The 27,682-nt window shown below is 35.4% G+C and overlaps 1 protein-coding gene across 2 annotated transcripts in view; it reads right to left on the reverse strand.

Moving 5' to 3' along the window:
• EIF3H (eukaryotic translation initiation factor 3 subunit H) overlaps positions 1-27,682 on the reverse strand; it is an 80,185-nt gene that overhangs the window by 40,745 nt on the left and 11,758 nt on the right. For both annotated transcript variants that reach the window (XM_057736087.1, XM_057736086.1), the window contains exon 2: positions 23,008-23,164. In XM_057736087.1, the coding sequence (XP_057592070.1) occupies positions 23,008-23,164 (157 nt within the window). The remainder of the gene's footprint in view (positions 1-23,007; positions 23,165-27,682) is intronic.

The following is a 27,682-nucleotide window of genomic DNA, read 5'->3' on the forward strand; positions in this document are numbered from 1 at the left end:
AGCACAAGTGTTAACCATCAAGAAGGAGCCAGATGCCCATCCACGTCCATGGCTGACAATAACATTGAGGATAGATGTGAAATGATTCTGTCAAACAGATGAGTGACAGTGGATTCTGTGGCAAATCATTTACAACTCAGCCATGGCTCTGCCTATGAAATAATCCAAGACAGACTTACGTTTTGAAAAATTTGTGCTGAAGCCTAAACTTCGGATTAAATGCAGAGGACTGCTATCCAAGGGCATTGTGATCTTGCATGACAATCACATCTGCACACTTCTGCCCACGCTTTTGACACTCTGCAAAAACTTTGTTTTGAGGTGTTAAAGCATCCTCCTTATAGTCCTGCTCTTGCTCCACTGGACTTTCACCTGTTTGGTCCCCTGAAAGCAGCCCTATGAGGACAAAGATTCACGTCTGATGAAGAAATGAAGACAGCGGTGCACTCGTGGCTCACAGCTCAGCCTAAAACATTTTTTAATGAGGGTATACGAAAGCTTGTTCACAGATGAACAAAGTGTACTGAAAAGTAAGGAGATTATGTCAAAAAATGATGTATTTGTCTTTTCTAAAGTTAATTGCAATAAATTCTACAGCCAGAGCATGGATAATTTGACTTACCCTCGTACAAGCTGGGGTTAAAAATATAGTACTTTAGGGACTTCCTAGGTGGCGCAGTGGCTAAGAATCTGCCTGACAAAACTCAAATGTAGTCAGACGCCCTATTGCATTGAAAAGTCAGATTTTCTGTATTTTAATTAAACTATTACAGGTGAAATGAACTGCACCAATAGGAAGCACATATAACAGAAACATATCCCAGAAAATCCAAGGGATCTGACATTTTAATGCCATATCTACTCCTCCCACATATGATAATATATTTCTACCCAAAATAATCAGTATCACTTTAATAACTGCTGAAAATCATTTCTACTTTCACAATTATTACTAAATGTCAGTCATACTTGTTCTTAGAAGATACCAAGCCCAGGACCTTCTTCTCACTGGCCCCCACTTCTTTTTGTTTTTGTTTCCTACTACTTGGCCTTAAGCAAAAGCAAAGAGCTGGCCTAGGACTTGAGCTGACAATTCCTTCAGAGCATTAACAATAACTACTGAAGTCACTTGTCTATTTCTGAAAATACAGCAACCTGAAACCATCAGGTGGAGGGCAATACAATTAAAAGGAAAAATAGCTCCTCTCTTCCTTTATCCCGAGCTAAGGCAACTTACTGAAAGGCTGCACACACTTAAGTCCAGGAAAGGGTGTACTGGATTTATGAATCCTTCAGACTGCTATTAACATTACTTTTGATCCTAACTACCATATCGAGGTTGACTTAAACGGCGATGTACTTATTACTTAATTTTCTTAGTCTCAGTGTCTAAAACAAAAATGTCTAATATAATTGATACAGCAAATATTAAAAGATTAGTTCTGCTCTGTGTATTCATTTTAAATAAAGAGAACATTTAAAACACAGGTAGAAAATGCTTTAAGTATATTTGCTAAATTAGGCAAGTGACTAAGAAGAAAGCCATTATTCCCAACATATTAAAGGCTCTGACAATCAAATAAAATGTGAAAGCAATATGAACACATATCATGGCTAATCCATAGAATTCTCACCAAAATTAGTGACAGTGTTGTATCTTTGAGAATACACTCAACCCCAATGTTCACTGTTCAGGTAAATGTCGTTTCCTAGTATTCTTAGGTCAAAGGTACATTTAATAAACAGCCTTAGTGCACTAATCTTGATGGCAGCTCCTAATGAGAACAAACACTGCTTAAACTATTAAGTTAGGAAATAAAAGAAAAAGTTTCACTTTCCATCTATAAATAACAACCCATTTGTACACTTCATCCATGATACACATACCTACCACACTTTGAAAGAAATGCTGTTAACAGTGCCAAGAGCAGGCTTCAGTAAAAGACCAAATGCCACCTTTTGGTTTTGACCATCACTCGCCCACCCCCACAAACCTAGCATTTGGCGGGGGAGGGGGAAACATGTGCTTAAAAATCCCCAAGGACACTCCAAATAATGTACTCAAGTGTTCTTTCTTTTGGTTGTTTAATGTGTGCTAAATTTCTTGCATTTCTTGCCTGTCACACTATACCTTGCATTTCTTGCCTGCCATGCTACATGTACTCTTCAGTCATTTAATATTTAATTTCCCTTCAAAACACTACCACAAGGAACCTCTATTAAAAAGAAATAAAAATTTTAAAGCGTATAAAAGAAATGTCCTTCCATTAAAAGGGGGGGGGCTTCCCTGGTGGCACAGTGGTTAAGATTCCATGCTCCCAATGCAGGGGGCCCAGGTTTGATTCCTGGTCAGGGAACTAGATCCCACATGCATGCCACAACTAAGGAACCAGCGAGCCATAACTAAGGAGCCTGTCTGCTGCAACTAAGACTCAGTGCAATCAAATTAATTAATTAATTAATTAATTTTAAAAACTGAGTCACAGCTGCAATTTTCTAGATCATCACATAAGTCTAATCTATAAGTCAAGTTAGCTGTCGCTCACTAATGCAAATTACTCCTTCACTCAGAAGACATCAAATTTCTCATATCTACCCCTTCTCGCATTCCCACCACCAATGCTCAAATTGGTCTTCTTGCAGTTTAATATTTTTTCTTAAAACAGATCTGAAGCTTTCATAGCTGCCCACTATCAATGATACAAAGGCCAAACTCCTGAACATAATGATCAAAACTAATATAAAACTATGTTGTAGCTATTGACTGTCTCCATTTTACAGACAAGGAAACTGAAGCTGAAGGACTTTTACCATATTCCACATGTATCTATCAGTACCTTGGTCATGTAACAGCCTCTATTTTAAAATCTTTCCCCACAGTTAACCTCTTTCTCCATTTTGAGAAATCCTAATCTCTCATGTGAACTCCAATTCTTTAATGTTGCCAATCCCTAAATTTCATTGTTTATGATTTTTTTTCTACTGAGAGATGCAAGATATTGTTAATATCAGTGGCTCATCTTTGCAAGCAACAGGCAGTGTGGTTATTAAGAATTTATACATATAAACTTTCCACACAGACATACATACATTTACTTGGGTGTGTATGCCTGAATTCACTGAGTTATAGGTCCCATTTTATTAATTAAAACTGATTTGATAACATTCGTTTACATTCCAACCATTTCATAATTCAATTTCCCAACAATTTTCATCATCAGTAAAACACTTGACATTGGGCTCCTCTAAGCTTAACAAACTTTTTTTTTTTTAATTTCACCAAAACAGTTAATTTAAATGAACACATAGGTGCTCTGATTATTCTCTTCTAAGAGCAAGGGCCCTTAAGATCAATGGCAAATGAGAATGTAGATTTTTGGTTTCGAGGTTTTTTAATGGAAATAATGAAACAGAAGACAGTATTTTAAGTCTCAAGTAGCCAACGATAATCTGGAATTGGAGCAAGATCACTTAACCACCTGGGGGAAAAAGCAGATAACAAGACCTATTCTTAGTGGGATGGATGGTGGCAACAGCAGCTGAAACAAAAGATTAAAACCAATTATCAATCTCCTGAAGTCCTCAACTTCTTCTTAAAGAAAATCCCTCTTCATTTTTTAGTCACTACTTAGCAACAACGCCAATGGTCAAATGCAACTATGGTTTATCGTTCCTGTTTTTAGTGGATCAACTGACACTTTTTTAAAAAAGATTTATACAGTTTGGAGGGAAGCCAGAGAGCACCCATAAGTAAAACTGGCATCCAATATGGAAGTTAAATATAGCACGCTTGGGGTTCTGAGAGTCCATTTATAATGCAAAAGCTAGGTTAAACATAACACTGGTAGTTTTAAACACCTTTTTTGAGAAATGGGATGGGATTTTTCTATCACTGCTAATTTACTTAGAAATTATATGCTTTCCCAAGTTAAATCCACCCTTCTAAATATACAGTATGCTCAAAACATTCAACCAGCTATCTTTAATCATATAATAAGACTTCTGGCCTAAATTTATTTTGTTAAATTTCTTGATTCTAATCAGTTCTCTTTCAAAGCTAAGAAGAAAAAATACTTTTTCTAAATATGTTAAAATTAGGGAAGAATATATATTTTAATCACAAACAAAATTAAAACAAAGGAAACTAAAACAATAAAATTTTTTGTCACATTATTCAGACACTGTTAATACTATTCCACCACCTAAAGGATCAAGTTTAACTAATTTAGCTTTGTGTGCAACTTACAATCTCCCTTTTTTGGTTCTAGCCATTCAACAAATAATTTACTGAGCATTTACCATATGGCACTGTTCTACATGCAAAGGAAACAATACATCAGTCTTAATTCCTGAGCTCAATAAACATCCAGTCTAATAAAAGTGAATAACTGAAAAAGATAATTAAGATTAAGCCTGACAGTCCTCATAATATTTATTAGTTACTTATTTCCAAAAATTCTTTGCTACTCATCCCACTAGGAGGTAGAACTTAACTCCCCTCCTCTTGAGTAGTAACTCACTACTAGGGAAAAATAGTAACTATTCAGTGGAGAAACCTGGCAGTCACCCCCTAAACTGAGTGGCTAAGGTTAGTACCACCAGTACTAAAACATTTTTGATACGATGTGATGAGAAAGGCACTTCTCTTGTATTCTTCCCCAAATTCCATAACCTCAATCTAACCATGAGAAAGCATCAGACAAATGCAAACTGACAAGACAGTGGATAAAAGACCTGATACTAGTACTTTCCAAAATGTCAAGGTCAGGAAAAACAAGGAAAAGGCACAGATTAAAGGAAACTAAACAAACATGACAACTAAATGCAACATGATATCCTGGATTGAACCTTGGAACAGAAAAAGAAAAAACATAAGTAGGAAAACTGGAGAAATCTAGATGAAACCTGTAGCTTAGGTAATGGTATTGTACGAATTCTTAGTTTTGACAAATGACAATGCTTATATAAGATGTTAACAGTAAGGGAAACTGGTTGAAGGGTATACAAGAACTCTGCAATTTCTGTAAATCTAAAATTATTTCAAATTAAGAGAACAGAATAATCCAGGAACAAGAGAGATTTTGGTTTGGGTAGAAAACAAGTGGTTTAGCACAGCTGGCATAATAGGGGGAAAATTGAGGGTAGTGTCAAAGGACATGTCAGAGAGAAGCGGGAACCACATAATCTTCAAGATCTAGCTCAAATTTCACTACTTCCAACCTAGTGCTGAAGGGACTTCCTCTTCTGAAATCACATCCTATACCAGTCTTTGCATATAACCAAGTACTGCCTGGGAACAGTACAATACTTACTTCATAAAGTAGGGGATTATATTTAATGCATGCCAAATGCTCAACACAATTTTTGGCACTTGATAAGTGCTCAATAAATGTTAGCCATCCAACTGAGGTTGTAACGTTATCACCACCAATACAATAATAATGACGATGACGACATTCAAAGATCACTGCCTCCCCACGGCTAACTTTCAAGATTTTTACTTTTCAGTGATCTTTCCCAGTTAAAAATAGAAAAAAGAAAATTTCTTACTGCTATGTTCTTACTGATAACTAGGAAAAATATCTATTCTACTAATAATAGTAGAATCTTCACGTACAATTGCTTTTTTCCCCATACACGAAGAGTAATACGGTTAGTCAATAAATATGAAGAGATACTTGGAGTCAATAATCAAATAAAAGTTTAAGAACTGCAGAAAATGGAAATCAAAGGAATATCCCTGAAATTTCAATACAGCCAGGCTTCCACATCCCCCGTGTTCCACATCTGTGGATTCCATCAACTGCAGATTGACAGTGTTCAGGGAAAGGGAAAAAAAATTTCAGAGAGTTCCAAAATAATATGTAAGATAAGAAACTTGACCATCCGTGGATTTTAGCATTCACTGTGGGGGCCCTAACACCAATCCCCTGTGGATACCAAGAGATGGCTATACATCCTTTCTTATCTTCTTAACTGGAAAGCTGAAAGTCTAATAGTTTAAAAGCTGAAATGTTTCAAACATCCCAAAGAAAATGCAAACTATTTAAGGCTGGTTTTTAATTATTTCAAGCACTTTTTCTTCATCTCTTATATAATTTCATAGATTGCATAAAAATGTGTAGCTCTCACGGTGGTAATATATGCTATGTCAGTAGTCGAAGGTGTGTTTACTATAAAAGTTTGGAGAGTTCCTTTGTACAAAAGGCATTTTGCTGTGTATAGAAATGATTGCCAATAACTCTGTGTAGGATCACACATGGGAAATGTTAATTCCTGCATCAAATAGTCCTAGTATTGAAGTGTTGATGAGCTACAAGGAATGTTCTCCAATATCTAATTCATATTCTGTCAGAGATGGATCCTACCTGGTCTGAATGAATTCAGATACCCAATAGTATGTCTGAGATGGTACAGCATAAAAGTTAAAAAAAAAAAAGGTAATCTAAACTGTGAAAAGTTACATATTAAGGCACATAATATACAACTTTACTCATGTTTAGATATTAAACTATTAGGAACAGACCACATAAGGAGAAAAGTTGAGCTGTTTCTTCCAAGAGAAAAACTCTAACTTTTCAACCAAAACATCGATGCCCTAATGTTTCCATAAATTATAATGATTTCCACGATAAAGTGATAATTCAAAAAGGGTATCAGACACCACCTTCCCCAAGTGACCAAAGTTAGCATCACCAGTGATGTCATGTGGACAACATTCTACCCTCCAACAGGAAGTCATTAGAGCACTCACCGTTGTGGGTTTTCCCTTCAAAACTCTAGTTTAAACATGAAAAAATATCTGACAAACCCAAACTGAGGGACATTCTACAAAATACTTAATCAGTACTCCTCAAAACTACCCAGATCATGAAAAACAAGGAAAAACTGAGAAATGGCCACAGACCAGAAGGGACTAGGGGGACACGACGACTAAGAGCAATGTGGTATCCTGGATTGGATCCCAGAAAAGCAAAGGATATTAATGGAAAAACTGGTGAAATCTGGATAAAGTCTGGAGTTTAGTTAACAGTAATGTACCAAAGTTGGTTTCTTAGTTGCACTTATGTACCACAGGAATGCAAGATAATAACATTCAAGGAAGCCTGGTTGAGGGCCATAGGAAAACTCTCTGAACTATCTTTACAACTATTGAATACACCCAAATTATTCCAAAATAAAAAAGTTAATAAAAAAATGAAAACTCCAGAAAAACTTATAAAAGTTATCCAGTAGCCACAGATAAACTTTCTTGGAATAAACACTATCAATGCATTCAATCGCCAAGCTAAGTTTTCATAAATATTTCAAATATACCACCAAGAAGAAAAAGTCTTATATTAAGTCACAGAATTATAAAGAACATGACAGTCATTAACTCAACCACATAACTTAAAACCCTTCAGTTCAGTAGCCTCTTGCTGCTTACTAAATAAAACCTAAATTCCTATAAGGCTCTGAATGACACAGCCCCTTGCTGCTCACTCAGAAGGATTTATTGAGACAGCCTAGCTTTCCGAAAGTTGCTAAACAATGACAAGCTCATTCCCACCTCAGGGATGGCCTTTGCACTTACTTGGTTTTCCTCTACTCGTGGCTCTCATACAGCTGAATACACCTCAGTACCAGGGGCTCTGAAGGGATCCATTTGAGGTGGGGCACCACTCCCTAAAGCATCTGTTTATTTCTTCCACACTACTTAACACAATTTGTAATTATTTTATCTGGTTAACTGTCTTATGTCTCTCTCCTCAATGTGTTCATTATGTTATCCCTCAATATCTGGCAAAGTTCCTGAGGTAGCTGGCACTCAGTAAATATCTTTTAAATGAATGAATGAACCCATCAACTTGTAAAAACTATTCTCAAGACAGGACACAACTGTCTAAAGAATTCTATCCCATGAATGGACGGTTCTGTTGAAAGAGTGAAGTAAATCTACTTTACTCTTTATTTCTATTTTTAGTAGATCTTAGTTCTGCCCTTTGGAGCTTTATAATAAAGATTAATCCTCTCTCCTTAAGACAGCCCTAAAAATATCAACCCACATCTATATCATATTGACTATTCCAAACAATGCATGTACTTTTCAAAATGGTCCCAAAAGCTCCCTGAATTGAAAAATCTTAAATATTTAATATTTTAGTAAAGTTCATATCGCCCTGCTGGTTATCAACAGCTCACATTCACTGTACTCACCTGCTCTGTCATACATACCATTAATCTAGAACGGGTGCTTTTTACAAATTATTCAAGAGGAAAAGGGAAGACAAACAGGATTTAATTCTTCTAGAATATGTCAGATATTAAATCTATTCGCTACATAAAGTCAAGCTCTCAAAATGTGTGTATAAACTTGAACTCAACCTTTTGCCATTTCTTCCATCTCTCTAGTATTCACCTTTTCATTCTTATTGCTACTACCCACATTTCATTCAAACCTTCATTATCCATCTTCTTTTCCTGTCTCTAGACAAAAAAAAATCTGATTTTATACACTTACACCTCTGCTGGGGAACCTAAAGTGACACACAACTGCTTCAAGTCTAAGCCTCTTTTTCAAGCATTCTGTCTTCCATAATCTGACCCTATTAATATTTCAAATCACTTCCCCAAACTAAGTCTTTGCTCTAAGTGTCAGACCTCATTTTTCTATGCTTGTATCACATGCTTGTTCCTAAATCTATGCCTCTGCATTTTATATGAGTTCGCCTTTCCTCAATCAATGAGTCACAAACCTCTACCCTACTTTCTAAAATAAGAAAGTTACAAACTCTTGGTAAGCAATCTTTCCAATGCTCAAATCTTTTCCTATTTTTAACACTTTTCTCCTTTGTCTTATCAGAAAAAACAAAAAGGCTGTTGATTATCACTTTCAAATACTTCTTTCAGTACCAAGGGTATTAAAAGAAGACCATTCTTACGTGCCCTTAACCAGGCTTAAAAGTTACACTGGGACATGGAAACTTCAAGCCAAACTACAAGAGTTGTAAGAGTACTCAAAAATCAAGACAGTGAAAATTAATGAGCATATCAATAAATGTACAAAGCATTTTACACATAAATTTTCAAAGCAGCACTTTCAATAATGATTATTATTACTATTATGCTAAGGACAATATTGTAAATTATTCAATCTTCCCTGTCCTCCCTTTACTAGTCAAAATGAATATTTATTTTCCTAAGCCAAAACATTTGCTTAACTACATAACAAAGATACTACTAAATACCTGTGAAAGACTATTTCTAAAATTAGTGGAAGGAAAGTCTGTTGATTTTGATGACTAAAAATTTCATTCGTCTGTATTAATAGGCTAGCTAAAGTTTAAAATTTCAAGTTCAAAGACAAAGCAAGACAATTTATCAAACAAATTAAATTCTGTGATTAGTATAATTCATTCATTATGGGTGAAGTAGTTAAAAATCTTTCCATAAATTCTCAAAGATGCTCATCAAAACCACTTAATACAAGCTGAAGGGAAACCGACAGCAGTACTACATTCTCAAGACCTGAAATACATATTTTAAATGCATGTATTTATATCAAACAATAATTAATTGAATTATACCAAACAGCATTATAGTGCTCCACTACCATATGACAAACAAAAGTGTAATTATGATCCAAGCAAAAAACTAAAGAGAAGCAAGGTCAGATGAACTTGATACTCAACTGCTGTACTTTCAAGCTTTTAATTTTGTTTAAAAGGTTTTCTCATCCTAAGGTTCGCTTAGCTGTTGAACTTGCACCTCCCCAGAATTTCGGCTTGGCCAGGGCCTTTCTTTTTAAAAAAATCTCTTTGCAGTGAAAGAAATTATGGTTGAAATCACAAAGATGACAAGAAACCTTAGCAATTTAAATAGACAAGCCTTGAAATAATATTGTGATCAAAGTATCAAGCAGCCTAATAAAACCCAGGTGGCTCAAGCTTATCATACATGGTACTCATTACCACAATTGCACTATTTAATCTACTTCCTGGTGTCAACAAAAACTTTCTGTTATTAATTCCCTACAGTTATGGATCTGCTTAAGTTACTGCAGTTTTCTGATAACACAACTCTTTGTCCAAAAAAAAATTTTTAAAGGGGGAACGAGTCTCATTTTAAATGTTTTAGAACTAGAGCCACGGTTGGTAAAACCACGGAAACCACAGTGGCTTTGTATTATTAGTCATCTATACAAGGTTATGTTAATTCCTAAGGAGGTACCAGATGACTCATGATTAACAGTTTTATAAGAGCTCATATGTTTACATCAAAAAGGTAACCATATGCACACACAAAGAACTATTATACAAGTTATAAGCCTCAGATTCAAGTAAGAGATTTACCCACTGACAAAGGTATACAGGTTAGATTCTGCCAGTCAACCCCTCTTACCCATGCACAACTTCTCCATCGTTCATATGGTTGGTTCCCTATTGGTTACAACTTGTAAGATTTCAAAGCAATTTTCCCATCTATAGGTCTTACTGACCTTTTTTAAAGCACTTAAATGTTTCTCAGGAAACCTGTTTTACAGCATAATTTGTTTCCAAAAAGATTCCATTTAGGCAATGTAAAAATGCTAACATTATTAAATCTACCTCAAATACTGAAGCAGCAAAAAGATTTATATCAAAAACTAGAGAAAAATAATAATAGGGTGGCATGATCATGGTTACTGTCTCTGGATTTTCTAGTTGGTCTCAAGCATAGGTACCACAACATCCAAAAGGTGAAACTGAGAGCTGAAAGTATCGCAAGCCTCCAGTTTGCAGACAGCTGGTTGCACTGGTTACAAAGGGAAATCACTCACTGCTCAGTGTTTCATGAGTGGCACCCAGTGTTCACACAGATCCCTTACAACTAACTGATCCATTTCCTTTCCATGCTCTCTTCTCTCTCACTCTGCTTGCACAGATGGCAGTCACAGCAGATTGGAAGCATTGCACAACATACCACTTCAGCATACTGTGTACTTAGTAAAGAAGGAAATTCACATGACAGACTTTATCAGTACTGTCTGTTTAACTCATCTGCAAAGCAATGTATTCTAAAAAGTCTTCCTGTGTCATCAGCTTATCTCCTAAGTCAAATTAAACCATCTATTCGACCTACTGTTTGTAATTGCATTCAATGGCATTTAATAAGAACGTATTTTTCCTTCCTTAGCCTACCCAGATCAATTTATACTTTCAATTAGTTTCTTCATTCTTTCAGCACTGAAATGGTCTTAGAGTGCCAGAGCTAACTGTATATATTCAACTACCACTAATTTTCTGTTGACCTAAAGGTTAGAATTGCCCTTCGTTTTTATTTAATACCTAGTATACAGGCAGAAACTTAGGAAACTTTCTGAATCTAGTGTTAAATTCAACAAACATTCAATTCCAGATGTGCTGATAGTAAATAACACCAAGAAGTAAATACACCATGCCTACAAGTCACAACTGCGTGCATGTGCATCACTCACAGAGATTTCAACAAAATACTGGAATTACTGACAACCCTCCTAAACTGTGGTGAATTGCACACTAGACGGGCACGTTGGAATTTCTAGTTCTGGATTAGCCACTCATTTTAAACTTGGGCCTCTTTGGGCTTCAGTTTCCCACATGCAAGAAGAATCACAAAAGTTCCTATTGTGATCCACTCTGCAAATGTGAAAATCGAGGCTAGAGACACATGATTACAATTAGTAATGAGCCAGAACTTTACAGGAACTCAATCTAAATTTCCTTCCTTTTATGCTTTTCAGAAAGTTTGCAAGATTTGTATAAAAATGATTTAAAATTTTTTCTCAACTAAGAGGTATAATGGTAAATGTGTACATACACCATTTCCATATATGTGGAATTGGTTACTGCTTATTTTTTATCAGGCTACCCATAAGATGAGGAGACAAGAAAGAAATACAAATCTGGATTCTTGCAAAACATCAGTCTCACAGTTAATCATGTCGAACATCTCCTAAAAGAGCAGGGAAGTAACCCAGACATGCTTACTGTGATTTTAACATTTCACAGTATTTCTATACCATCCCATTCCTCATTCATTCACCAGAGAAAATAGCTAATACCCATAAAGGTGTTATAGCACCACTCTTCATACAATCCTTCGTGTCTTCTAGTAATGAATCTTTTCAATGTTTTGTTTTATCTATGTTTTCAAGGCAGGAATGGTGATAAGAGCGGTATGAGGAAAAGAAGAAATTTCTAAATTAAGGAGAAATAATTCACCTCACCAAAAAAGTCTTGCTAATAGATTTTTAAAACTGAGCACATTTGATTACAGATTAAATTACTGACAGAGAAATTTTCATCTAAAAGTCTAGGAGTCCCTACCAAGTGAGATCAAAAATATTTCTAATATGAAAATGAAAAACATGATGCGTTTACGAATCTTTAGGAACCAAATTATTTTACAAAATAATGGAATCACTCTGAATTGCAAACTTGGAGATGTGTAGATTTGCAGACACATAAACCCAAGTCATTCTCCAACTGCACAAAAATTTTTCTAGACACCTGCACCTGAACAGCAACCTAATCTTCACTTTATACACTAATCTGATTTCACTAACATAATATGCTAACAAATCTCCCCACGCTTCAAGTCAAACACACTGCTTGGAACAGGTAAGTTCTTTAATGAATACTTCAGAAAATATCCTTAGCAAATACAGGCACGAAATGGCCAGTGGAAATGTCTGGCACATAGTTCCCACTGAAATACTGACTTGATGAATGAATAACAAATAACAAAGAAAGAAAAAAGAAAAGAAGAAGGTAAAGTGACAACAGTGGAGCCTGGAAGCTACAGTAGCTTGAGGACAACTGTTATTTGTGGAGTGACTGCTGGGCCGTTAACACGTGCCCCAAGTCCAAAGTTCCCCAATTAGGACTCTGCTACCGGACTCTTACAACCACTGTGGCTGCTTATGGGACTAGCAGCCTGCCACCAAAAACTGTCCCCACAAGGTCCTCACTGATCCAATTCTACAAAACAGAAACAAGACAGATACATTTCTGCAAAGACCACTGGAATCATTTTGTGATCTTCTCACCAATCAAGCAGGGAAGAAAGGCTGTCTGTATATTGAAATGTCTGTAGGTTAAATATTAGGAAAAGGGTGAATATGTATGCGGTGAAGAAGCGGGGAGATACAGGGTTGCATTATAAACCTCTGCCATTATACTGTTACTTAACTCAAAATAAATATTGCCTTTGTTCTCAAATGTATCAGAAAGCATCTGAAGCGTACTGAGTAAAAATTACTGATGTTTAAAAAAAGGCAGCAAATAATTCTTATGTTGAAAAGGGATAAAGGTATGAAAACACCAGTGTGAAACTGATAACAAGTAAGTCTTGAAGAGTAATCTCAAACAGATAAAAGTTTCAAGAGCTATGAAAATTTCACCTAGAGAGATGAATACAAAACAAACAGAACACTTCACTGGCATATCTAAGATATCATTCTCAATATAAAGGGCAGTTTGCAAAACTCAGTATTAGCACCAAAACATCAAATCTAACTGTAAGTAATCTATCAATCTATAAAATCTGCAGATCAGGTAATGTATTTAATTGGGGAGTGAAGCCAGGTAGCGCTTCTCCTGGGCAAGACAGGAAGCTAGCTTGAGCTGTGATGGTTAGGACAATCTTTGGAAAAATAGAAATAGCAGGGATCTTTGGTTACACACTGTAGCTGTGGGCTTGACATTTTAATTAGTGCCAAAACAGTTCATTTTTAATGGTTATTACCTTACAGTTTAGTAATAAATTCAAATATCTATACCTAATGTTGTTGTGGTTCAAAAGTAAGGCAATTTTTATTTAATTAAAATTTAAACTACTGGGAATAGTAATTTAAGGATTACATTTTTAGACCTGGGAAACTTAGGAATTTTAAATACTATTTAAGTATTGTATCCACCTGTAATTTTCAAATCTTAAAGTATTACTTTAAGTCTGCACAAAATTTGAACAGGTTTTACTTGGCTTCTTTCCAAACCATAGCACTTACGCTTTAGGGACCAAGGGAGGGTACAGTGTAAAGCGCTTTAATTTTTTAAAGCAGAAAAATCTTTTACCTTGACCACATTTTCAATACTATATCCTTCCATGAACAGGAGTTTCTCATTTAAAAAAGAGCGGGGCGGGGGAGCCTAAATTTTAAAACATGCAGTAAACGCAAAAATATTTCTCAAGCTTTTAAAATGAAGTCAGACTTTGTTCCTACTCTTGTATTTAAAATCTGGAGACACCCAAACTGAAAGAACAAAAAAGGCATAAAAATAAAGGATTGATGCTTTATATTTGGATTTCACTTCTCATATTCTAATCACCTTAATAAGCCAAAAATTAAACATATAAAGTAAGGTTAAGATTTTATGTTAGTTTCAAATCACAAACCATAGCTTTCTGAGTGATCAAAATAATTTAAGTAAGCAATAATCTAAAGTTCATTACCCTGAGTATTCAGTGATAAACCATTCAATGTGAATGGTTTAACATTTTCAAAATACTACCATGAATAACAACAAAGAGGTCAGTACCCTGGAGAACTGTGCCATCATTCAGCATACAGATTCTCTCTAGTTACCTGACTATACCATGTTTCATCTAAAATGAAATATATATGAAATATTGTACTAAATATTTAAAATTTAAGTATCCTATTTAAATATTTATTAAATATTTTAAATGGAGCAAAATGCAGCGTGGGTCCTGAGTTTCTAAAAAACAAGGCACTCAATTATTGTCAGGCGTCTTTTTTTATGTATCAAAAGAGCCTAGATGTCAAAAACAACTTCTCTACCTGATATAAAATCAGCAACAAAATTTGAAAAATATTATCAAAGAACATAATTAGCTATGAACAATAAAGATGCCAAATTGAAAATATATTAGTTGTTCTTTATTTCTAGAGATGCTTGTGTTATTTACGAGGGCCCGGAAACGTGAATAACTGGAACAAACCACAGCACGTAACTTCCTTAAAAATTACTTAAAATACAACTAATAACCACCTACAAAATCAAACTTTACCTCTCCTGTAAAGCCATCCGCCAAAAAGAATTAGTAGCTCATATCTGAGTGTTGCCATCATTTTTCCCCTCCTCCTCCTAGACTTAGATCAATTCTGTTTCACAATTCTTTATTTACACACTTGTCTCTCCCACTTAAAATCTTTCAAAGCAGTAACTAGGATTTCATACCTGTATCTTTTTCACCACCCACTCAATTTAATTTGCTGGATAACAGCTGAAAAGGAATTTTTTTTCTGAGATCTGAAACATTTTATTATACCTCCACTTAATAATTTGAGGTCACAAAGTAAACATGCTCCTACTTCTCCAACAAGTTTCATAACACACTCCAATACTATCATATATATTTCCAATATTTCTACCAAGAAAAGCTTTTCCAGGAAAAAAAAAGCAATTAAAGAAACAGGATTTTTAAAAAAACAAATCTGTCGAACAGATCACAGTGATCACTGTTCATACAGATAGAAGATAATACAGATAATAAGTAAACATCATGCCTTTTCACAAAATGTTCCCATCTGTCTGAAAAAATATGAAAAGCTTTCTCTATTCTGCCTCAACTCTTCCCTGAATTCAAAAGCAATACAAAGCCGAAATAGTAATCATCCGCTAGGTTTAAAGTAGTTTTGCCCTCAGTGTGGGCTGCAAGCAAACTAAGGAGGAGGAAGGTGAGACTTCAGGAAGCAAGTAATTAAAGAGACTTTCTCCAATGTAAAATATGGCTTACCTATGTAGAAAGTATTGCAAATAATATAACTATACAAACCCACTCTCTCTGAACCCAGTGATACAAAAATAACACCCATGCCATGAAAAATTACATGATTACATTTCATTTTAATTACATTTGTGCCAACTCATATTTCAGCCTTTGAAAAGTCTGTTTAAGACTATACTACTGCTTTTCTTTTGGAAATTTAATGATAAAATGATTGCATATAAACACAGTCTACAGTAGTATTTCTAGCTCTAACACTAAACTTGAGTAATAAAAAAGAAAATAATTTTCAAGTACCTGAAGACAAAGAGAAAGGTTAAGAGCTCTGTGTGTGTACATATCACCTCACTGTGTGGAATTACTTCAGTAATTACACATGCTGCACACATCAATACTGTCTCAGTCAGGCATCATTTCATTCCCCTAACTGCATTTTAGTAGCACAATACAGTCTTCATGCTTCATTTCTGAAAGAAACTTATTTGAAGGCCAAGGATCATCCTTTGCGACTGACTTAAAGGAGCAAAATTTTAAAAACTGTCTACTCCAAATATGAAAATTATGAATTTGGCTCTGTGCAGAATTAAGCAAGCTTGTTATATCACCTGCAATATTACATTCATTTAGTCTGCTGAAAAACAAGACAGTGAGCTATTAGATCTGGGTTTAATTCACTGCACTTTATAACATATTTAAGGAATTCAGTTGTATAAAACAGAATCTGAATCTTATCAGATGAAAATATTTTTCCCTTTTAGCAAGCCTCGGGTTGCATGTCTGAGAAAACAAATTAGTCTCCAGTTCTCCTAAGCTTGATAATAGTGCCCCCTAATGGGAATTTTAATATGAGTTTTTCTACTTAATTTTTTTAAAATCATATATTCTCTAATATGAGCACATTATCTCTCTAGAAAGCAAATTCTATAACATAAAAGTGTATAAAGACTTAAACCAGTCAAAGAAGAGCTATCACATATGCAAATAAAAAAGTGAATTCAAGGAGAGAAACTTCATGCCAACAGTTTCTGGTTTTCTGAATCACCTTATTTTAACGTAATCCATCGTAGCACGACCCAAAAAATTAATCTCATAGGGAAATTATCCTTCAGCTATGTTCCCAGTGTTCAGTAAGTGAGCAATTAATACATGCTTGATGAAAAATATTATAGAGTCAGATAAAAACTGGTTCAGAAGTGAGTTATTCAGCGTCACACAGATCCTAAGTATAGAGCTGAGATTTCCACTGAAGTTTTCTGGCCTCATACCACTACCTTTCCGCAATGCCTGGTCACAAGTCTACAACCATTAATTGAAAGCCCTTCTTCCCTATTATCTACAGACAGTTCCCACAAATCTCAATAATGCACTATGTGGGGTTTTTTTTTTAAAAAGAAAAATGCATTAAAATTAAAGCAAAAACTGCCATTCTGATACTTTCCAGGTGCATCAGTGAAACAACCACTTGATAATACCAACATTTTCATTACAGTGCCCACAATACATTCTGGACCAAGAGTCAATGGCAAGGGCAACATCAGGAAGAAATAACAAACAAAAAGCCATTGATTTACAATGAAAAGAAAGAACTATCTAACTTTATGAGCACAGGAAAATAAAAAGGAAAAGTTATATAAAAAAGCGATCAAATTTTCTTAAAGAACCAGAGAGTAAAAAAAAAAAAGAAAAATTCAGGCTCAGTGCCCATGTAGTCTCTGTCACAACTACTTAACTAAGCCACCGTAGCAGGAACACAGCCACAGAAAGTAACTGAATGGGCACGACAGTGTTCCAATAAAACTTTATATGCAAAAGCAGGCCCACGGATCATAGTCTGCCAGGCCCTAATTTAAAACAACTTGGCTCACAGATTAGAAATCTCTACTTTACATGAGGCACAAAAGCAAACAAACCAAAAAAAGAACCAACCTAACACAACACAAAATATGTAGTCACTAAAATTATTAAATGTTCGGTGAGTATTTTACTTCCATAGGGTGAAAGGCAGAGAAAAAGATTCTTCCCTGAATAAATATTAGTTTTAGCAAACATAAAATACCAGAAAAGCAGTAGGCAAAATAACAGGCCTTCAGCATGATTTAAAATAATCAACACACAGGACTATAATGGGAAAATTTAGCTTTTATCAAGGTTTGATAAAAATGTAATTAATGATGACTACATACTAATACCCATTAAGATAAATAAATGGATTATGTGAGAGAACCTAACTTAAGACTACTACAGGAGGCTATGAAAAAATACAGGGCATTGTCTTAGATTTTTCATATATATAAGAAAAATAGCAAATCCTACTAGCTTCCAAAGGCAAATCAAGAAAAACTAATTCAGCTGTTTTTCCCAGAAAGCAAATTTAAGATATAGAATAATGATGCCCTACACTCAACACCCTTTAACACTGGCTTCCACTTCATTAAGTTTCTAAAATCAACACCATTTTAGTGGGAAAATCATGGGATTTGGGACCAGGCACCCACAGATCTCAATCTCCATTCTATCAATTCCCAATTAAATGACTTGGGACAAGTTGGTATCAGTTTCCTAATCTGGAAAATGAGACAGATAAAACCTTCAACTCTGGACTTCCTAGGTGGTGCAGTAATTAAGAATCTGCCTGCCAATGCAGGGGACACAGGTTCGATCCCTGCTCCAGGAAGATTCTGCATGCCGCAGAGCAACTAAGCCCATGAGCCAAAACTATTGAGCCCATGTGCTGCAACTACTGAAGTCCACACACCTAGAGCCTGTGCTCCGCAACAAGAGAAGCCACCAAAATGAGGAGCCCGTGCACCACAATGAAGAGTAGCCCCCACTCTCCACAACTAGAGAAAGCCCATGTGCTGCAACAAAGACCCACCACAGCCAATAAATAAATAAATAAAACAAATTTTAAAAAAAACCTTAAACTATGCAGCCCTGATTACAGAAAATGTACATTTAATACACAGCAAACAATGCCCTGTAATTTTTTTATTATTTTAATCTAAATTGAAGTCTGTTCTTAACTCAGTGTTATAAAACACTCTTTAAATGAGCTTCTTAAAGCACACATTAATGAAAAGGCACACAAGCCAATTATCTCAAGTCCATAAGAGAAGTTAGCTTCCACTGATCAAGACCTAAAAGTAGTAAGACATTTTGCTTTTGTTCATCTACCTTAATTGCACTGAACATTATTTCTTGCTCATATTCGGAACTGAGATTTTATACAACAAAATTAATTATGTGAGAAAATCACATGACAATGTAAATTGTTCAGGAATGAATTCTGCTCCCAACTGTGCCACTAACCAGGACACTGGATAAGTCACTTCAAATGAACCTCTTAGGCTCCTAACTTGTAAATCAAGGAAATTGTGCTAACAATCCAAGGTTTTCTTCCTTGTCTTCCAGATCTAAAATAGTTATTGCTGAATTCTAACTGAGCATCTCCAGAGATGGTGGTGAATATGGGAACAGAGATATCTTAATACTGTCAGAATGGACTGAAGAGAAATCCCAACCATAATCCTATGTGAGTATTACACACATTTAATATTAATACTACAGGGGTTCAAATGAAACAGGGAGATCCTGGCTTCCTTAAAATAAAATAAAATGCATATTGCACAAAAGGTTTTTTTTAATGCAAATACTTCAGTGCCTAGAATAAAACAGCCTTGGTTAGTTTCTAGAAGTATTACCTTAAAAAAAAAAAAAGATGTGTAGACCAAACTGGAATATCAAGGTATTAACCTTATTAAGAATACATTTTGTGTTAATATATGTTCAAAGTACTATGAGGTTGTAAAGTCAAATGAGATAACATTTTATCAAAGTAACACTTTATCAAAGTTAAAAGTGATCAATTTAAAGTTATATATAAAATGAATAACAGAAAGGAAATTTTTTTAAAAATTTCATTTACAACAGCATCAAAAAGAAAAAAATACTTAGGAACAAACTTAACCAATGCAGTAAAACACTTGTACAGTGAAAACTACAGAACACTGCTGAAAGAAGTAAAGATGACACAAATAAACAGAAAGACATCCATCCTGTATTCATGGACCAGAAGATTTAATATCGTTAAAATGTCCATACTAATCAATGATCTACAGATTCAATGCAATCCCTATCAAAATCCTAATGGCATTTTTTTTTTCAGAAATAGGAAAAAAACACCTAAAATTTGTATGGAATCTCAAAGGACCCTAAATAGCCAAAATAATCTTGAAAAAGAAAAACAAAGCTGGAGACCTCACACTTCTTGATTCCAAAACATATTACAAAGCAACAACACTCAAGAGTGCAACGTTATTAAGGCTCGGCGCTCCCAATGCAGGGGGCCCAGGTTGGGAGCACACAGTCTTAATCACTGAGCCACCAGGGAAAGTCCCAGACGTATTAAATGTGGCACAGATAAAAACTGTGGTGTGTAGAAGAGGTACTTCTAGCTGGAAGATAAGGTAAAGTTATATAGAAAAGTGGTACATGAGCTGGACTCTGAAGAAAAGTTTGATTTGGAAATGAAGAGATTAGGACAAAAGGGAAAAGTGGGAAAACACAATTTATGAAGAATAGCAAACAGTTCAGAAAGGAAGTAGGAAGAGAGACATAACTAGAAGGGTATCCTGGAGCCAGATCACAAAGAATCTTGGACAGCAAAGTAATATACACTTGCATAGTGTCTGCAATGTGCCAGGTTCTGGTCCACAAGCTCTCTATAGATTAAATCATGTCATCCTCAGAACAGTCATGAAGAGGTAGGTACTATATTTAATATCTGAATTTCACAGCTAAGAAACTGAACTACAGCGAGGTTATATAACTTCACGGAGATCACACAGCCAGTAAGGTTTCAACCATGCTCAGAACCACCACCCACTACTGGCTCCTGGTAACAAAGAGTTTGGAATTAATTCTCTCCAGGATGAAGAGAAATAGAACACTGCTCTTTTTTTTAAAAGTAAACAAATGCTTCCATGGAAAAGTAAATAGATGCTCATACAGATAACTCAAAGGATAAAGCAAAAAAGAAGGGGGAAAATAGTTTTACTTCCCAGAGATAAATGCTGTTAATGTTTTTTCTCTTTCATGCCAACATATTTTAAAGCCCCATGGACACGAATTAAAGAATAAAAGAGAGCTGAGGCTGGAAAGAAATATAGCCTGCCCGCCCCCCGCCCCCACCATCCCTGCTCCACAGCCCCCACCCCAGAAGCAGCCTCTTTCTTGATTTGACAAGTGGAGGAAATATTTATTGAAATCAGGTCTGCTACTCATCCATCTCATAATGTTTGACAATTACAATACTGCTTCTAAGTCTACTATTGGTTATCTTAATCATTTTAAATTATGTAGTGGTCCTGTACTTATTCTCTCAGCTTTGGTTGGCTCATTCTTCCCTTTGCAAAATGAGAATATTAATTCCTCATACCTCCTTTCAACTTTCTTCCCTTGACCTTCTGCAACTGCACTTTCATAGTACCAAGGCTGTTAACATTTATATTCTCTGCTGCAACCATAATCAAGTCTTCTATTCTTTGTATTTAGTTTGACTGTAAGAGCTAAAAAAACCAATTAACAGTATTTACATTTAAAAAAAAAAAGTGCAACGTTCGCATAAAATTCCTAGAAGAAAATACAGGGAAGAACCTTCCATAACATTGGTTTTGGCAATGATTTATTGGATATTACATCAAAAGTACAGACAACAAAAGTAAAAATAGACAAGTTGAATTATACTAAAGCTTCTGCACAACAAAGGAAACATTCAAAAGTGTGAAAGGAAGAAAATGTCTGCAAAACATACACACGATAAGGAGTTAATATACAGAATATAAAAGAACTCCTTCAAATGAACAACAACAACAAGATCCTAAAAAATTAGCAAAGGACTTGAACAGACATTTCTCCTTCTGAAGAAGACATAAAGATGGCCAACAAGCATATGAAGAGATGCTCAACATCACTAATATCAGGGAAAGGCAAATCAAAACCATGAGAGATTGCCTCACACTTGTCAAAACGGCTATCATCAATAAGACAACAAATAAGTGTTGGCAAGAATCTGGAGAAAAGGGAATCCTTGTACACTGCTGGTGGGAAAGTAAACTAGTGCAGTCATTGTGGAAAACAGTATGAAAGTTCTACCAAAAAATTAAATACAGAATTATCATATGATCCAGCAAATCCCACTTCTGACAGGAGTATATATCCAAGAGAACTGAAAATAAAATCTTGAAGAGCTACTTGCAGCATTATTCACACTAGCCAAGAGGCAGAAACAATCTAAATATCCATCAACGAATGCATGGGAAAAGAAAATACAGTGTACACATACAAGGGAATATTCTTCAGCCTTAAAAATGAAGGAAAGCCTGCCACATGCTACAACATGGATGAACGTTGAGGACATTAAGCTAAGTGAAATAAGCCAGTCCCAAAAAGACATATACTGCATGATTCCACTTATCTGAGGTATCTAAAGCAGTCAAACTCTTAGAAAATAGAATGGTTGCTGCCAGGGGCTGGGGGAGGGCAAAAAGGGGATAGGTTGGTCAGTGGATACAGAGATCTGGTGCACAAGTGGCATAAAGTTAGCACTACTATTGTACATTTAAAAATAGTTAAACTGATAAATGCTTGTGTTTTAACTACCATTTTTAAGAAAGATATATACAAAATGACTTCTGAGAGTTCAGACAAGTGAGAAATTTATTTTTCAACTAGATTTTTTTTTAACTCCTTTAGGATGCTGACCCTTGCCTTTGGTATGAGCTTTTAACCACTACTAGCCTTTGCTAACAAAGCAATTACACCTGTATCACAAAAATAAAATGCTCCTGAAAGGCTTAAGGAGTGTCTTCTTTCTGAAGTAGGTAGCTCCACTCACCTCTTCTTAAAACAGTAGGTCAAAATACTACAGAAGGAAGTAGGTGTTGGACATACCGATGATCCCTGACCTTCACAATGTATCTGGCAAGCTGACTTCATAACGGGCAAGTTAACATCAGCACAGCTCCTATCCAAATTATCGGAATCACAAATGCCGAAAAAGTAAAGGCCAAACTAATGAAGTTTTTTATAATAAATCTTCATTTCAGAGGATTTGTATAATTTTTTTCAAGAAACTCAGAACTAGACTACCTTGACAGACTCCCAATAACAGATTATCAAAGGTCATCGTGAACAATGGATTAACAACCATTTGTGTGCACTGCAAAGACACAGTAAGATGAGTAGCCTTACCTTCATCAAAGTCAGCATCATCTTCAGTGTGCTGAGGGAAAGGAAAGCAGTTGGTAATTTCAAGCCTATCTTCTACAACAAGGCCCAAAAGCACTCCCTGAACCACCTCAGTTCCTTGTCCTTCTTCTTGGTAATGTTTGATAATCTTTAATACTACCTAAAAGGAAAAAAACAGAAAGAAGCTTAAATACCATTCCTATAGTTTACACTTCCCTTTATTTCAAAGGAAAAATAAAACTTTACTGGTGGGTTTGCAAAACCACAAAATTATATAACAGGACTAACCAAATTTCTTACAAATCATTTCCTTTACTCTTATGTAAATTATAGTCTTACATAGTCTAAATGTACATCTGCAACTCTTGGAATGTGAAGACATGTCAAAAATGTCCATGTATAGCATTCACAACCTTCAAGTCAAAGCTCCCTAAACATCCAAGAGTTCCTACAGTCAAATCAAACAACATCACCTCAACCTGAGACTATTACAGAGCAATACCCTGTTAACCTTTGTTAATAGTAAGATAATTTCCTGCCACAGATGATAAAAGCATCAATAAGATACAGAGATAGAGATCTCAATTATCTGAACACCTAAAAGCAGAACCCTGACAAATTCTCAACACCTCAAGATGGTTCCTGAAACACAGCACCTCACATTAATCAGAAGAAGCAACAACAGCAACATGCATCCAAGAAGAATCTGCTCGGTTACAGAGAACATAAAGAGAACCCAGTCTCTAGCACTACCTAATTTTTCTCAACCAGAAAGATACATCAAATAATCTCTAATGGAATAGCCAGCTCTTATATTACTCTCTCCTTTAATATTTCCATAAAGATAAAGAGGTAACACTGCATGATTGAATGGGCAATTAATTTAAAAGTTCACAGTAACAGTAATGATTAACAATAATTCGTACAACATGAGATTGTTAATATACTACTGGGCTTTGAATAGTGCTTCACACATAGTATTTAGTAGTAGTAGTAGTCTGTTATTTAGTTCAAGCCCACAGCCTGAAGACTAAAGGGCAGTACAGTATAAAATATAACGGACAGTTCTCAGAGGGAAAAATAAGTCTAACAACAAAATGATAATTAGTATTTTACTGATTAGTGTTTAATTTGAAACAAGTATATTATTGATAGAAAAAAATCATTGGTAACCAGTTAATAACACAGGTTACAATTACTGAACATCATGTTCCAGGCAGTATTCTAATTATTTTGCATGAAATATCAATCATGTAATTCTCACAACTACCTTAAGGAAAAGGCATTATTATACCCATTTTACAAATAAGAAAACTAAAGCAGAGAAATAAATGACTAAAGATCACACATCCAGGAAATGGCAGAACTAAGATTTAAACCAAGTCAAATTCCAAAGCTTATGTGCATATTTTAACAAGGAGATGACTTTCATTTCAGTAACTTAATAATTAAAACCATGAGTTAGGGATAGATATGAAGCAAAGACTCTGTGATGAATAGATCCAAAAAGACCTTACACCAGGGTAAGATCCAGACCGCCTAAGAAGAGCAAGCAGTCAGCAGGGAAAAGAGCTTAATGTAGAAGGACACCAACTAGTAAGACTGGCAGACCTTCAATACTGTGAAGTGGAGAAAATGCACAAACCTTACACATTACTGTATAAAAGTCCTCTCCACTTCTTGAAAGGCACAAAATGGCCTTGCTTAAGGGGTCATGCAGAAATAGGAATGATCTCTAGCTCTAGCACTTACTAGCTGTGATTTTGTGAAAGCTATTTAATCTTCCTAAGTCTTAGATTTCTAACTTGCAAAATGGAGCTACTTCATAGCATTATCGACACTATTAAAAATGAGAAAATGTATATACTTCACACAGGGTCTGCCATGTAATAAATGCTCAATAAATAATCAATATTTCTTACTTTATCAATAAAAAAAACAGAACTGTTTAATCCCTAATCAACTTAACTCTGCCAAGGACAATCATTTTCACACTTTAAAAAAAGAAGAAACATGGACGATTAAGGAGGGATAAACAAAACTGATAAAGAGTTACTACAAACACATCTACCAACTTGCATAGGTTACCTACTTTCCTGTATACTTAACCCTATTAATGAGATCACTGAATCACAGCTGAAATCAAAGTAAATGAGAGATGCTAAAAGATATCTAAGCTTAATGTAGATCTTTGCACAAATCCTAGAACGGCTTCCTAACAGCTGGTTCCTATGCGTGCAAAAAGGAGTACTGATGACTAGGGTCTGGCATAGTTTCACAAAAAGCCAGGACAAAATAACCTTACTTCCTTTTATAAAGAAAATAGAAATGAAAAAAGATAATTATTATGTTTAAAAACGAATTAGCTTATAGACGCTCTATTCTCTCACCTCAATCCCAAATCTAATTTCTTTCAAGCCGTTATATCTCAGATTATACAAATTGCTCAATCAAAAAACAAAAGAATAAAAATCAAGAAGTCAAAAAAACAAAACAAAAACAAATTAGCATAGTTCAAAAATATCTTACATTGAAACACTGTCTTAACTCTAACCAAAGTGAACTGTAAAGGGGTTGAGAGCAACATAATCAAACAGCACAGCAGCCTGATATGCTTGCCCCAAGAATCAATGCAATTTATACAGCGTCCACAGAAGTACAGGGCTCCAAGTAAGAGAAATTATCTCACTCTTTTTAGCATCACTGACCTGTTACAGCCAGTTCTCTATGACGACAAAGAGAAAATGTACCAATAACAGTACTCACATGAACAACGGGAAAAGCACAGCGGTTTAACCATAAGCCAAAGGCAATCAACATGAATAAGTACACCCCAAGGGGGCTAATTACAGGCGAGAAAGTTTAAACCTGTCATGAGAACCAGTTCAACGATTTCAACTCTCTCCAGACTAGGCACAATCACAAAGAGCACTTTCCAAATAGTGAGGCACTAGAGGGTGTGTCTTACTTTGAAAAAGTCAAACTAAGGACCACAGGTGATAGTTTCAAAAAAGAGGGTTCCAATTTTAAGGATGAACTCTCTCTAGCTTATGGTTGTCCAAAACAGAAAGCCTTTAGGAAAGGCCTGGTGATCACTAAAATAATTTCCAACTCTAATATTTATTATCTTGCCAACTTAACAAAATCTGGTGAAATAAAGCACTCAGGAAAAAAAACTTCACCAAAACTAAGCAAACTCATTCTTCATTTTGACATTTTATAGCCTTCCTATTCCCTACATACACACTAAAATCTCAACTCCTTAGTTCAAAACATAATGTACTGGAATTGCATTACAAACTTCAGAGAAGCAAGAACTTACTGGATACAGAGAAATATTCCATATATTATCAGTATTTATAAGTAAGAATCCATGCACTGCTCATGGTCTCCCCTCTTAAATGTTCTTCTAAAAGTGAAGAGATGTTTTACTCACCACATCTTCAACACCCAACACAGGTACTACCACATAAAAGATGCTCAAAATATATTTGCTAAAGGAATGAATGGTAAACATTTATCAGCCACTTACGTCAAGCACTCCACTAGTGCCTCACATGCAATTACTCATTTAGTCCTCACAAGCACTCTATAAAGTCAGGAATGTTATTTTCCCATTTTATAGAAGAGGAAACAGATAATCTAACATAGATTTATTAAATCAGGGAGGTGAGAGCTGACTTCTGACACCAAGGTACATTTAATTACCTCACAGTAACTAACTAACTTTAGGCTTCAAATAAGTTTTTCATAACAAGGCTGAAAATGCAGTGGCAACAGCTCTTGAAGAACTCTCTGTAACTAAGTTGTAGAAGCAGGGTTTCTGTACTGAGTGAGAAAAGTTCAGTGAAGGGTTTACAGGGACAGGCAGCAAATAGACTGAGGGAATGTTGCTGGTGGTCACATTTTTTGTGCCCCAATAACAAGAAGTCAAAAGGCATGACCAGGAAACTGTCACTGATGGTAAGCATGCAATTCAGCTCTTTATCTTTAGCAGCACTATCCTCACAAGCCACAAGATGGGAATGTTCCACCACACACGTCCTGTTTTAGCCATGCTTGCTGGCCTTTCATTTTCTTTCCCTCCAACCAAGCATATGCTTCTGGCCATAAGACAGTGCTGATATACTTGTAACTAATCCTGTTTATTGATGTCATGCTACCAGTTCTTACTCTTAAAAACAAGATACATGGGAAGCTTAATAGCTCTACAAAACAAAAACATACTTTATTATATTTTGTATATAAGCATCACAGATGTTCTCAGCTTATCAAAATGACCGGGGGGGGGTTGAATAAATCAAGAGAGGTCTTCATCTGGCTACACATTACAGCCATCAGTATTTTTAAAATACTTAACCTGAAACCCAATCCCTGAAAATCAGAGTTAGTTAACCTGGGCTGGGGTTCCTACACTGGTTTGTTGGGTTCGGATTTTTTTGTTTTTGCTTTGGTTTTGGTTTCTATTCTTGTTTTTAGATTCTCCAGGTGATTCTAACATCCTACTTTATTCTAAATTTTAATGAGGTAGTATGGACCAGCATTCCTTTTTTGTTGTTTTGCTATAACTCCTCAGGTGACTGCAATGAACTTGACTGGTTAAACCACAAGTTTTCTGTTTTAAGACTCCCTGTGTTGCTAAAAAGTGAGTACACTGAGAAATATAGACCCAAGAATG

This window comes from Hippopotamus amphibius, chromosome 5 (genome assembly GCF_030028045.1).
Source record: "Hippopotamus amphibius kiboko isolate mHipAmp2 chromosome 5, mHipAmp2.hap2, whole genome shotgun sequence".
Lineage (NCBI taxonomy): Eukaryota > Metazoa > Chordata > Mammalia > Artiodactyla > Hippopotamidae > Hippopotamus > Hippopotamus amphibius.